We start from the raw sequence: 14,938 nt of genomic DNA on the forward strand, positions 1-14,938 counted from the left end.
TCCCATTACTAAGGCAAAATATATGGTTGTTATAAAATCTATAAAAGGAAGCTTTATGGATGCAAGGTTTGGTTGCAGCGTTGGGAGTTAAACAAGTCAAAGCCAATGTATTTTGTGATAGCGAAAGTGCAAGAAATCAGGTTTACGACATATTTATATGAGATTATATTTTATCAAAAAAAAATAATTATCAATGAGAAAATGAATATACAAAAGATTTCCACTAATAATAGTCATGTCGGCATGATTAAAAAACCACTGGTAGCTCCAGTGTTCAATACTTCAAGCACTGCTTGGACTTACTTCAAGAAGAATATGATTAAGCCCCAGAGAAATTGGAGTAAGGTCAGCAGCCTAGACATTTGTGGAAACATCTAAACTAGATGGGGAATTGTTGGAATTCTAGCATAGTTATTTATTAATATAGAGAGTTGAGCTGCCAGATGGTGAATGGTGGTGGAGGGAATTAAAACTCGTCGATAAATATTGGCTACAACGGTCATATTTATCAGTTGTTTAAAAATGTATTCTTATTATATGCTAAACTTTGTTTACTGAATCTACATAATTATCAATTTTATAGAGGAAAAAAGCTTGTAGAGAGACTTCAAAGAGTGTGTAATACATAATTATGAAAATATTTAGTGGAAACCCTGTCAAGAACGTAGCTTCACTTAAATGTATTGTATAATTCTTCTTACATTTTCAGATTTGGTGTGTTCTTGATAAAAAGAGTGAAATGAATTCATTGTCTCTTGATGTTATCTATGTTTATATTTGCTGCTACATTGGTCTCTTATTTCTAATAAAAGTCAATGTAAACTTATTAGTTCTTTATATAGAGTGGTTGGAGGAAGAGATTGTTAACTTTCTTCCCATGTGGGTTGCAATTTTATCTTTTTTAACAATTAAAGTAAAGCGTGCAGAACCATAGTAAAAATTATAGAACCATAGTAAAAATTATTGAAATTCAAAAGTTGCACTGTCAAAGTTGGCAATTCTCTCCTCCTTGACAAGGCCACAAGGGTAAGAACCTCAACCTATACAAAAATTTTCTTTTGGTCGGACGGTTAGACAGCTCTAACTTTCCCCAACCATCAACTTTAGGCAACCAAATCTATAAGCTTGTCTATCCTCACAAAAAAATTTTGTCCAACCATCTCCTCCATTTGTTATGATTATAAAAATTCCCCTAAACTATGATTTGGGTAACACTGCGCCACCTGATCTTCAAAACGCAATATCTATTCCCTCGAACTATAAATTGTTAACAAAAATGCTTCTTCCATTAGTATTTTTGATGGAATCACAAATGTTGATTGTTACCAAACAGTTTAGTGACACTGACAATTGCTCTTCTACCCATAGTTCTTGGATATATATTTTCTAAAAGAATACAATTTAATTTTAATCTAATATGAAAATAAATAAAATAGAACAATAAAAAATTTAATTTTACTCTTCTAATTAATTAATTAAATGAAAATTACTTAGAAAGTTAAGTTTTAATTTGTAGAACATGTAAGATTACCAAAACACCCCCAATTATATGAGCCACTTTTCTATTTGAAAACTTAGGGAAGGAGCATTTTTGTTAATGATTCATAATTCGAGGGAGACAGGTGTTGCATTTTAAAGAATGGGGGCACAATGTTACACAGGTCATAATTCAGGAGAATTTTGTAACTAATCCTTCAATTATTGGCACTGGGATTACACTTGAGGAATCACCAAAGGTGATGAAAGAGAAATTCTACATAATATTGGCACTTATTTACCAACAATGAATTTAAGTATATTGCTTCTGTTAGTTGTACATCCTCATAAGGACTTTTTGGTTAGTCCAAAAATCCGCAGACAGTAGTACTAGAGTTCAAATTTCCATTCTTCAACGGAAAAAGAGAGACAAAATCTCAGGAAACAATTACAGATTGGAGTAAAGAACAAATTTCCTGATTACACAAGGGCAGCTAACCAGCCATTAGTTTTTGAAGAATGGCCTGTCAAGAGTCAAACATAAACAACGCGATGTATCAAATAAATGAAAGTACTGGAACACATGAAATTAAAATCACAACAATAAATGCAATTTGAACAGATGGTTAGCGCAGCAAATTATTAAATTTCTGATCACCAAGCAATTTAATTGAAATAAATTCATGCATTAGAGCAAACACAATGCAATGTACATTCACTGATTACTTTGAAGGACTTGGAATAAAAAGTTATTATCTAGGCAGCCATATTTAAACACATAATCGGGTGAGTAGCTTACAGGACAGGAACGATATGATTTCAGTCCCTGATGCAATTCATGAGATGAGACTAAAAGCTTTACTGGACGAAACTCAATCGACTGATTGTTTCCTCTGCTGTCTGTAAAACTGATTAATTCGCGTTGTAAAAGGTGTTCAAATGCCTGCAAAGAACAGAAGAATAAAATCAAAATGTACAGAAACTTATCTGCAACTTAATACCACTTTAAGATTCATCTACATCCACAAGTTTTGTGGAGAGCTACACACCCGTAAGCATACGTTTTGTGCATAATAATCTGATGTTTGGAAAGAATCATGTACGGTTTTGTACTCTGCAATGTAGAACATTGATGTAAGTTGTTGGTAATTGATAACTTAATCGTAGCAATAAAACTAAAACTCTCAAAATCAGGTTTACCTTTCATTATTGAGTTGAAGTTATACGAGTTTTGCTCTTTAATCTCCAACTTCTTCATGCATACCAGGATATAGAGTTCCAATATGGAGCAATCTGTTCCACATGTCAGCATATGCACTGAAAACCGTCAATTCCGTTACAGAGAGCGGGGAGGAAGGAGATTAGCAAAGACCACCGGTTTTCATTGTACTTTCAATGAAGCAAAAGTTCTTTTATCTTTTTCTTCTTTTTTCTTATTAAGTATATTACTTCGGAAATTGTACGACTTGGTTCATTGTTTGGTAACTCAAGTAGCAATCGTCGATAGGAAAACAATTAATAAGTATGAAAGGAAAAGTTTCTGATATCTCTACCTTTTATGCATTCCAGCTTAGGCTGCCTTTGGACATTCGATAGCGCAGTTTTGAAGTTCTCCAGTGACAAGAATCCAGTTACCAAATCCATGTTAGAAACTGCGCGAAATCTAGAATCATAATGTATGAAAGTTTAGAAGATGATGAAATACGACATATGTTTAAAAGGTTACATGAAACACCATACTTCTGATAAAGAGAAGAAACTTACAGAAATTTCAATAAATAGTTGACTGTGGAATCAGTGTTTATGTATGTGTTAAGAACATCTTTAAATCTCTCATCTGCTAAGATATTCTGTAATATGTTAAGAAAGTCTCCGGATATGAATGCACAGGTATAATTCATGGGAAAAGGATTGTTACGTTTTACTAAGGCAACACATTACACTATCCTATCTAAACTAATACGTGTAACTAGTTATACTGATACTACTGGTGGGATTTTTGAAATGAATAGCCGCCTGCAAAACCTTACGGGTGGCGGTGCTTCCATATTTGATTAAAAGACATTCTTTTTAAGTAACCTTATTTCTGTAGTTTCTCATTAACAGAAATAGTCAATATGAGGATACTTGTAACTTTGCATTGAACTGAACAGTATAGTCTTGGGGAAAGGTTGAGTCCGTTGGCAATAACAAAATATTTTCCAACAACCTGCATCACTAGAAATCAAAGAACTTAGAAGAAAAGCATTTATTATGCCAAAATATCGTCTTTTAGATGGGATCCACAGTGGCATCCTTGATTTGGAAAGTAGAACATTTTACCGCTGCATGTCTTCCTTATTGGGTGGAAGGAACAATAGCTTTCTATGTGAAAAACGAGATCTTACTCTTTTCTCCAAAAGCTGATCCGCATCCTGCACAGCTTTCAAAATTATTAACTAGAAGCTCATAGAACCATACTCTGAGGATGCAATCTCTCTATGTATTCACTTATATTAAACCAAAGAAAGAACTCTTGGGTCTTATATTTCAGTTCATGTTTTCACAAAAGTAGCTTGCAAAGGGACCAGCAACCACTGTTCAAAAAAAGATTTTATTCACCCCTTTGCTGCTTCAAAAATAAACATTTTAGTAATCTCTACATGATTTTGATGGAAATTTCTTCATTGCATAAACTTAAAAAATACAATGATGAAATGAACTTAAAAGCAACATACCAATCGACAACTCACGCCAATAACAACAGCTTGTGACGATACTGATTGCATAGCATCTAGCAAACTATAAAGTAATCGTTGTTTTCCCTGCAAAGAATCCAAAATGGAAAGTAATAAATATATAATCAGAAAATTCAAAAACCATATTGAAACTTTTAACACAAGCACAACATAAGTTTAATATCTGCCTTGTCAGAATGCATCAAGGTGTTCTTTCTTCAAGAAAACCAAAAGTTGATCTGATTTAATTAATCTTGAAAAGTCAAGCTCTTTAAGGATGTAAATGCATGTTCAGCTTGTAAGCCATATTCTGTTGCAGATCTCGTTTGTTGATGCATATACCGAGTGGCATGTCTTACAATCTAGCATTGGTTTCTTGCTCTACTTGTTCTTACCTTTAGTTTTTAGCTATTTCTCATTCCTTATTGATGAATAAGAATCTTATCCTGTTGCTATAGCTATGTTTTTCACCCCCCAACTTAAGGTTACGAAATTGTATGCATGAGGCTTCCAATTCCCTCCTCTAGATCTCTTACATTTATGTGTTTCCTAGTTACTTCTGAACATGTCATGTATGGGGATTCCATCTACTTCTTTTGATTAATATTATTCCTCTCTATGGTGTGCATTTGTATAGTTATGTCTTAGCTGTAGATGACCAGACAATCTTAACAACTTTTCTAATGTCAACAAAAAGTTTAAACTAGGTGCTAAAGCATTTCTTATTTCATCTGATTTTTCATAGCGAATCTCATGATTATTAGTGTCTTACGAGGCAAAAGATTATGTCCACAAAAAGAATCCTAAGTTCGTCCAAGGCCCTTCAATAGCTTATTGAATAACTCCATCTATAGTTGTAAAAATGAAAGTTCAATTTTGTGAAATACTTGATGCCTCAAACCTTAAGGTGACTTGAAGGTTATCTTTCACCTCATTTCGGTTAAGAGGTCGTGCCTAGTGGTTCTGTGGTTAAGGTACTTGGCCCTGGTCTTCTAAATGGAAGAGGCTTTCAATGCCCCCTAATCAGTTCCCGTAAGAACAAGTAACTAGATATGAAAGCGCCTTCCAGAAAAAAACAAAAAAAACAATAAAACAATAAAAATAATTTGAAGGTAGATGTCAAATTGAAAGCTTCAAGAACAAGAAATGGCATGTGAAAGGTTGAAGGGACGAGGAATCTTACCTGAGAAAATAGGTCAAATTCATCCAGTACAAAAATAATTGTTTTATGAGCTAATCCACACTCCCTAAAAAGAAAGAGCACACTTATAGAATATCATAAACCACTTGTCAAACAATTGCATAGAACTAACGTCATGCTTACCGTAGCATGGCTATCATGAATTGCGAATTATCATCAAATGACGCCTGCAAAATTCATCTCAAAATAAAAATCCATAAAATCTACATCTATAAAGCTTCATTGCAACACCAAGCAAGCAAAATATCCAAATTACCATTTTGGAGAACAATAGCTGATGCTCCACACACAACTGCCTAGCAATTTCCTGAATTATGACCAAGAATCATATTAAGCAAACAACTAAAGAGCAATATTGGTAAGAAAATTTCATCGTGTATCTGTAATGTAGACCAAAGTAACTCGAATTCTTTTAATCAAAATTTTAAGAAATTAAGCATGATTAACAATCAAGTTGAGGAGAAAGTAAAATAAGATGTGTAACCTTGAACGCGCAATTGTCATCACTGTGCAAAAGTCCACTTAGCTTTATCTGAAACATACATCCCTAAAAAATCAGTTACATATTTGGAAAAGATTCTGTCTACAATTTTCCAGTATAAATATAGGAATTCAAAAATACAACATGTATGAGTTAGTGTGGTATATCTTTTAGTATCCTGTAGTAAAAGAGAAAAAGTTCGAGAAGACAAGGTCAACAAGCATACCACTGAAATCATATCAGGAAATTCTAGTAACAAATCACTGATAACAAGCTCCAGCACCTAAAACACAATTCAATCAAAAAACAAATAAATAAGTAAATAAATGAAAAATGATAAGAAAAAATCAATAAAGTACGAATTGAATTTTGCATACCGCAATTTTCCCGGAACCACGGGGGCCTAGAAGCAAGATGGAGTTGTTACAAGCCTCAGTGACGGAACTTGATATTATGAATTTCAATTTACTGCAGAATTAGGAGAACAAGTTAAAAAGAAAAAAATTTAATTCAGACAATAAATTAAAATGAAATGCCAAAATGCTTATAAAGTCTGGGCTTCTTTCCGGATCAAGATGAGATTGTCTATTGACGATTTTCATTTGTGTTGCAACAACATTTTCTCGGGAGCCAAACAGATAGAAATGAGACCTGTAATTGGAGTCGGGAGAATCGGAGAAAGGTTTGAAGACGAAACTGGGATCGCAGAGTCTTCTCCGCAGAAGACCTAGGGCTTTCTCTGCTGGATTTTCTCGCCCCATCAGGACTGAAAGTCGATTTCTTTTCCGTGAGGAGAGAGAGAGAAATGGCGGGAAAGAAGAGGAACAAAAGGGCACACCAGGGCTTATATATAGGGCCTCGTGGGCCAGGCAAGAGATGAGCTCACCACTACTGTTTTACTTGGGCTAGATCCTTTTGTTTGGGCCTCAACAAGAGCCCACATACATTTTAGATTTGAGTATTTACGCCCACTAAATTCATTAATACCCTTACTAATTTATAATTTATATTCATTATAATTTTATCATATATTAAAATTAAATTAAAACCCATTAACATATCACACATTAATTACAAATGGAAGTAATATTTTTTTTAAAAAATAAAATATTTTTAAAGGAGTTTAAAAACATTCCCCCACTTTTTATTTTATATTAAACCAAAATTAATCTGAAAAGAAGAAACGGAGAACAAGTTTCATTAGTTTTACCTATTGGCAATATAATTAGCCAAAGCAGTGAAAGGAGCAGTTTTGTCATGACCAATGTCGGAGAGTTGTTCTTGTACTTCTTTGTTCAAAGAAGAAGAAGAAAAAGGAGATAAGAAGACAATGACAAATAAAAGTAAAGAGAATCACATTAATTATAAAAAAATATAATATAATATTAATAGTTTAAAGGGATTTTATTATTTTATAAATCAAATGAAGAGTAAAATTAGGATTTAGGTGGGGATATGAAAGGCTTAAATTAGATATTATGAACATTATATTTATAAAAGGATAGATTTTCCAAATCTTTATTAGATGAGTGTTTAGTGGAGACACTTATGAAGTTTTGGGTGCAAAATAACTATTTTTTTAGATTTACGCTGATGGCATTGATAGAAGACTACCGCGCGTTTTTGCTTGAGTGCTCTCGGTTCTTTTGTTTTGTTTTGTTTTGTTTATGCTTTTGTTCTTTTTTATTTATTTATTTATTTATTTTTGAGTTAATCTTATAAATAGTCCCGGAAGTTTAACTTTAATTTCACTTTAGTCTCTAACTTTTAAAACATCTCACAATTAGTTTCTAAGGTTTTTCTCTATTTCAGCTTCAGTTTTTATGTTAGCTTGGTGTTATTTGATGGAATTTATGAAAATTAAGGATTAAAATTGAAAATACATAAAGTTTAAGGACTAAAATAATACAAAAAAAATTTAATAAATTTTAACTGTTTCCAATTTTGATTCTTAATTTATATATATTTCATCAAATTTTAACGTCCAATTAACGAAAAGACTGAAACTAAAATAAATAAAAGGTCAATAATTAAGAAGTCAACGACTAAATAAGAATTTAAAGTAAATTTTAGATATCATTTATGGAATTAACCCTTTATTTATTTATTTATTTATTATTATTATTATTATTATTTTGAGAATCTTGCCTCAAATTTAGTCACCATTTTAGTGTGTTTTTCCAACAATTAAAATTAAACAAAAAAAAAGATATTGCAAACATTTTTTAGAATTGACTTCAAACTAGTCATAGCTTTTCCCTAGACAAGAAGCTCCCATTGATAAAGAAAATTTAGTCACTGTGTTATGTATGTACTTTTTAAGCTTCAAAAATATTTAAACAGAAGTTTCATTTAGGACAATCTAAATTTAGTTGAAACATTTAGAGAGTATACAACGATCTTAGAATGAGGATAGACTTACCTCAAACCCCAATATTTTGTAAATATGTTATTCTTAAAATGAATATTTTGTAAATATGTTATTCTTAAAAAAAGTATATTTGTCTTAAGAACGGCAGAACGGCTTATCCTTCATAATTATTATTCTTGCAAATTTCAAATATTGTCAAGGTTTTCTCTTTATTTTTCTTTCCCTCACTCTTCCTAACATTACCCCTCCTAGTGTCAACACCCGGCATCGAACTCCCGAGAGGGACCCCCACCCTTAGGGGGCCTATCTGCAAAGGAACATCATGTGGTCCGACCCCACAACACAGTGTTTGGGTATGCAAATCCTGCGAAAATGTTGCCCTCACAGCAAGGAGCCGAGCTCTCCACATCGGCACGAGGCCGTTATGCTCAAATATGCAAATCATCTTGTTGTGATGTCATGAGCCTCACCGCGTGCACCACACCACCCTTGATGTCGGGCCTGAGGTCGAATCTCACCATCACTGATGATTTTTTGGGGTTTTTTTCATGTGATTTGTTTTGTACTTTTTGTGGAATATATATATATATATATATTTTTTATACAAACTTTTTGTGGAATATTCTAGTAAGAAATAACTGATTTTAGTGTTTTTTTCATGCTTTTTAGAAATAGCATTTGTCAACCTCACAGTTGTCGAAATTTTGGCGTCACAATGGACTACCTTCAAAAACACAAAATATTTAGACAATATGCTATAATTTTTAAGGTTAGATTGACTTTTATCATGAGTATTAAAACTGTTATAAAATATATCATAATAATATTATTTAAATTTTATGTATTGAGTAAAATTATATTTATATTTTTATGTATTTGATTTAATATATTTTGATTTTATAAGAATTTTATAATTTTTTACATATATATTTATATTTTTTATAAATTTTATAATTTTTAAATATTTTTACTTATAATATTCTCTGTAATAATTTATATTTTTTAACATATGTCAACTCTTTAAAATTTATGGTGTTCCTGTTAAGTGCCCAAAACGTAAAGTGTCCTCTCCAAACATCACCAATAAGATACCAATAGCTCTCGATTGGCAATCGTAAAGTATACCGACGGTCTCTGACAAGCAACTGCAAGATGTCACAATAGGGTACTGTTGGTCACTAATTGTCTACCATTAATTGCTGGATTTTTTAGTATCACGTTTAGTACCTCCTAAAGTAGGATACTAATTAGTTCGAGTAAAATTTGTAATAAATTAATGGAGAAATGAGATAAATACTCATAAAATGTATAAGTTTTATAACATCTGGTAAAATTAATTAAGATTAATTAATTTAATTTAATTGTTAGTGTTAATTAATTTGATATTAGTGAAAGATTTTCAGTTATAATTATCACATAAAAGATTTTTCTTTTTTTAAAAAATAATTATTTTTAAAATTGATGCTTTTGTCCTTCGATCAGTTTTAGGTGTGTAGCACCTTGAAGAATTAAAAAAGATTAATTAAGGTAATTAAGATTTATTAGTGTGCCTAATTTGATTTAAATAATTAATTATTGATTATTAAATGTTTCTTACGTGTAAATTTAAATAATTTTAAGGTATTTAAATATTTTCAGTAATTATATTTTTATCCCAAAAGTGCGTGTAGACACATTTTCTGGACTCTCTTTTAATTTTTGTGACACATGTTTTTCTTTTTCTTTTCTTTTCCTTTTCCTTTTTACTTCTTTCCTTTTTCCTTTTCATGCACCTCACTCACTCTCTCCTCTCTCATTTTCTCACTCTCTCTCTCTCCCCCCTTTTTGCTTCAAATCAACCGAATTTCGAACCAAAGAAGAATTTTAAGAAGTTTTCAACGTCAAAAGAAGGATTTGAGATAAGATTTCTGAAAAATCCTCTCTTGAATCTCGAATTTGTTTATTAGAAAACCTAATTTTTGTTCGAAATGGATTTTCATGGATTTTGAGTAAAATCATGGTAGAAATTCAGGATTTTTAGTTCTATGGACTTGATTTAATAACTAGAACCTGGATTTGGTTGTTTCCCCTTGAAATGTTTCAAATTTGGACTTGAAATTGTAGGTTTTGGCCGGATTTTCTTCGGATCGGCCCTGTCGGTCGAGTTGTCAGGCTTCCACCGGTCGACCTATGCAGTCGACCGGATTGTACTCCACAGATCGACTTCTGCGGTTAACTGGATTGCACACCACCCGTCGACCGGTGGTGTTGCACTGCTCTGTCACCGTTCGACCGGTGTACACGGGGTTTGACCCTGTTTTGACCTCGATTTTTGAAGAGAGCCCAATTTAGCTTTATTTGGGGATCTAGAATGAATGGATTAGCATCTTTAATCCATGTTTTGGAATCAAAACCCTTGGAATGATGATTTGAAACATGAAATGGTTTATGAAACTTAAAATTTGATTAAGGCACACTAATAGGAAATCAAAAGGTATGATTGGGATTGAAATTGCTTTAGGAATGAGAATTGGATCCTAAAGTTTTGTTTTGTATCAGTGCTAGTTGAGGACTCAGATTGAGGGGCTTTGAGGAATTGAAAGCCAGAATAGTGCAATGCTAGCCATAGGTTTGGTACTTGAGAGGTAGGATTTCTTATCCCTTTCTTTGCTTGCATGTTTTCAAAAGAGTTTTGGCCTTACAAATGTTTTAAAGAAAGGGCATGTTTGCGAAAGAAAAGTATTTCAAAAATAGTAGCTTGATTTTAGCTATTGGAATCATAATGAACTATTTCAGAAAGTTTAATAAATGATTTCTTAAGACAAGAGATCTTGCGAATCGGTAAACCAACTGATGGCCTAGATAGGATATGGAGAGTATATCCTTAGGGGTAGAACCCGAAACCCGGCCCGGGGGTGATAAGGCTTGTGCTTGTGGTTGTATAAGTAATTTATCATAGTATAAATTACTTACTGATGCCTGTAATACGGAGATTTTCAGTTATATTTTCTTTCAGAAAAAAGATGTGAGGTTCCGGCTGTTGTGTTGGAACTAAATGTCTTATTTACTTGCTCATTTATTTATTTACTTGCTTACTCATTTATTTACTTGTTTATAAAGTTATTTCAAATTACATCATACTAGGCATTTCGCTCACGTTTTATTATTTTATAAATATTAACCCCTCCCAGGCAACTCTAGAAGCAGTGCGGAGTAGCTGAGTTAATTGCTACCGTCTGATTTAGTGAGGATTGTGATCATCCTCCTTGTGTATGAATGTAAGAATTATAACTTCTGTAAACTCTGAATCTTTAGATTCCTAGACTGTGGTTGATGTCTGTAATGTTATTTACATATTCATGTATGTACAATGCTGCATATCCTGTGGGTGAAGCCCTAAACGATGTTGGAGGCTTGAGTTTTAGCCTCTTGTAATCAGAAATTACGGGCAACCCCGTAACTTTTTTGTAATTTATTTTCAGCCAAATAGTGGGGCTCGTTTGGAAATTTCTTTATATTTTACTTTCATTTTTTATTATCATGATTATAAATGTTTAATTACTTTTATAATCCCGTTTAACCCCTAAACGAGCCTCCACGTCACTAACCCCGGCTTCGGGACGTGACAAGGTGTCAGTAACTAATTTTCTAAAATAAGAATAGTGAGTTATTCCATATTCTATTTAGATTAGACTTTGAAGTCTAATCATCAAATTTACACAGAAAACTCAAGCACATTTTCCTTTTTTCTTTTCTTTTTCTTTCTTTTCTCTTTTTCCTTTCATTTCCTGATATTTATTCTTTCTCTCTTCCTTTCCTTCTCTCCCTCACGCTGACTCTCTCTCTCCCTCCCTCTCGATTTTCTCTCTTTCCCTCCATGGGAGGTGTTGTCCAAGCTTCTAAATAGAGGGCTTTAGCTCTATTTTTATGGGCAATTCAACCTTAAAGTTGATTTCAAGATGTGAAGAAGTTTGAGGTAGGGCTTCTCTTAATTTTATATATTTATTTACTAAATTGAGATTTTACCTTGATTATAGTTTCAGTATTGTGAATTTTTGAACATAGTGGAAAAACTGTCAAATGTACTTACTGGACAGGATCGGTTCTTTTGGATTCTGAGAGTTCTTGGTGATGAACTTCAGTAAATGGTTTTCATATTTAGAAACTAGACATCCTAAGCTTCGAATAGTCGCAAGAATCACCTCAAACGGACAAGTATAACTTAAGTTATGTATGTTTAAAGTTAAACATGATTTTTAGAAATTTTATAGAAAAACAGCCACGTGTTGCTCTGGTATGATGTATTTTTGGAGAATTAACAGACCCAAAACTAAGATTATTATATCTCTTTGAAAGTCCCTAGATGCCTACTTCGATTAGACACTAATTTGTAATTTTTAGGACTGTGTAGAATATTTTATGATTATTCTCATAACAGTCGCTAAAATTATCTTTTTTAAGAATTGATAAAACAAGAACTGAGACCCTTACTTTTTGAAATAGAATTGCTGCACCTAAACCATTGTTACTACCATTTAGAACATATTATTAGTGACGTGTGGGAGTTAAAATCACGTCATTTAGAGTTTTGTAACCCGAGTTGTGCGCATTGGATTCATGTAGAAACTTCCTAAAAGCTGTCAAAATCAGAAAAGAATAGAATTTTGATTTCTTAAAAACTATTTTTGAGGCATTTAGAGAGCTCAGATTTAGGCATCTGATAGCTCGTTAGAAAGATCTACGTGTCTAATTTCTTATAGAATTTATTTTAGAATTTTTGGAGGCTTAAGTAATATCTTATAAATTTTTCCATCTAAGTTGATGAATCTGTGAATTTACTGTTTTAAGGAAAATATAGTTTTGAGTTAGAAATTGATTTATGGTGCAACGATTGATAGTTTAGAGTCTTTGAGGTTATTTTGACACTACATATGAGACACTTAATGGAATACAGAAAAAGTGTTAAAAGAGGATAAATTAACACTTGACATACGTGGTGGAAACATAATAGATTTTATTGGAATTACACTTTTACATTGTTGGTTGTGCATACACAAATACCTTACGGAAAATTGAACGTAGCACGTTCATTTCTTGAGTTTTGGACTTATTTGAGCATGAGATTACATTCCTCTTCATTTTTCAAGCATATTTATCACTTCTCGGTGTAAAATCCAATCTTTCACCGACGTTGACACTTTAAAAATGATTCTGAAAAATATATTTGTGTGTGTATATATATATATATATAGCGATTATATATATATATATTAAAAACCTTCCCGAAAACCTGATTTTCGCGAATCATGATTTTCGAAAGTAAATTTTAGAAAACAGATTAAATCTTGAATTGAGATAATTCGAGCATGATATATATGAGTTTTCAAACACTATTTAATGAGCATTTTAGATAGTTGACCTCAGCCTGATGATCATAGAGATTGGGATAAGGAGATCGTATCCTTAGGGGCAGGTCTCGAAACCCGTACGGGCCACTCCACAGTGTGGGTGGTGATTTGGCTTTGTACTAAACTACGCATCGGTATTTTGAAAGAGTATTTCAAACTACTGGCATATGAATTTTATCTTCACTTATTTTTAAAATTGTTTGGATATTCTAGTGTCTAATAGAATTAAAAATACCCAGTATTTGTAGACTACTTAGACACCGGATACCTTATCACTTTTGAAATGGATTTGAAAATGATATAGTATTTTGAAAGAGCTTTTAAATACTTGATTATCCGCTTGACTCTATATTTGACTGCATTAGTCATGATTATGTGTTTTTCACATATTATCATCTCCTGCATTTGAGTTATGCATTTTATTTTCGATGGTATTCGAGTCTTTATGATTATTTCATTTTCTTTGTTTTATTGTCGTTATCCCTTTTTCTCCTACTAGGCATTTGGCTCACCCCTGCTTTAAATGTTTTCCCCCCTCCAGAGTTAGCAGGTGATTTGCAGCGTTCATGTTGATGCCAATGGATTGAAGGCTCGAGATTCAATGTGGTTCGTTTTATTCTGAATTTGCAGTTTTTAATTCTGAGTTGTACTATATTTCTGTATATATACTGTATTGATCGACATTGTCCTATAGTTGTATTATTTTAAATTTTATGGACTGTTTTAATATCATTTGTAAAAGAAAGACTCCAGAGCAATATATTTTGAATATTACATATTTATTATTCTTAAAGTTTGTTAATTAATCTCATTTAATTAAATATAATTTTTCCAATAATCACGGTCCCTCCTCCTTTGGGGTCGTGACAAGTCTAGATTTTTATTTTTAACTCTTGCTCAATATTTTTTTTAATCAAATAACTATATTAGTTAAAAAAATATTAAATAAGAGTAAATGATAAAAATTCAGACACATAAATTCTAAGAGCAAATTTAACAATTTTCTCTAAATTGTAATAATCCTTATGTTCCACGGTGGAATAGAAATTTTTAAAAGGAAAACAAATTACACATGGCATAAATTTAATCCGAAGCATAGGTAGGAAGTTAAAATGATAATTTTAACAAGGTTTTTGTAAGTGTTTGAAATGAAGATTCAAACCAATATCCAGTTGAAAGTTATTTCAAAAAGTTTTAGTTGAGATTTAGAAAAGTTTTAAGAGAAACTTTTATTTAGTTAAAAAAAAATTATTCCGCTAATTTAAGTATTTTATGTTAAGTTCAAAATGATTTACGTTAAGATTA

At 32.1% G+C, this 14,938-nt stretch overlaps 1 protein-coding gene across 1 annotated transcript; it reads right to left on the bottom strand.

Moving 5' to 3' along the window:
• Nucleotides 1-1,891: 1,891 nt before the first annotated feature.
• On the bottom strand, nt 1,892-6,657 carry LOC21408536 (origin of replication complex subunit 4). Its single transcript, XM_024165840.1, has 16 exons — nt 6,527-6,657; nt 6,253-6,343; nt 6,102-6,158; nt 5,879-5,926; nt 5,651-5,701; nt 5,518-5,561; nt 5,377-5,440; nt 4,194-4,280; nt 3,799-3,890; nt 3,604-3,685; nt 3,241-3,326; nt 3,030-3,139; nt 2,677-2,769; nt 2,526-2,590; nt 2,276-2,419; nt 1,892-2,000 (listed from the first exon to the last, which is right to left on the bottom strand). Exons 1-16 carry the CDS (start codon nt 6,634-6,636, stop codon nt 1,971-1,973), a joined length of 1,254 nt encoding a protein of 417 aa, XP_024021608.1. The 5' UTR covers nt 6,637-6,657; the 3' UTR covers nt 1,892-1,970.
• Between the last annotated feature and the right edge of the window lie 8,281 nt (nt 6,658-14,938).

Source organism: Morus notabilis, unplaced genomic scaffold, assembly GCF_000414095.1.
Source record: "Morus notabilis unplaced genomic scaffold, ASM41409v2 Scaffold451, whole genome shotgun sequence".
NCBI lineage: Eukaryota > Viridiplantae > Streptophyta > Magnoliopsida > Rosales > Moraceae > Morus > Morus notabilis.

Excerpts from the sequence above, each read along its gene's own strand:
- LOC21408536 (XM_024165840.1), bottom strand. The coding sequence starts at position 6,636 with ATGGGGCGAGAAAATCCAGCAGAGAAAGCCCTAGGTCTTCTGCGGAGA. Across the intron at positions 3,891-4,193 it reads TTGGCGTGAGTTGTCGATTG|GATGCGGATCAGCTTTTGGA; the intron begins GTATGTTGCTTT and ends AAAGCTGTGCAG. Across the intron at positions 3,140-3,240 it reads AACTATTTATTGAAATTTCT|ATTTCGCGCAGTTTCTAACA; the intron begins GTAAGTTTCTTC and ends TTATGATTCTAG.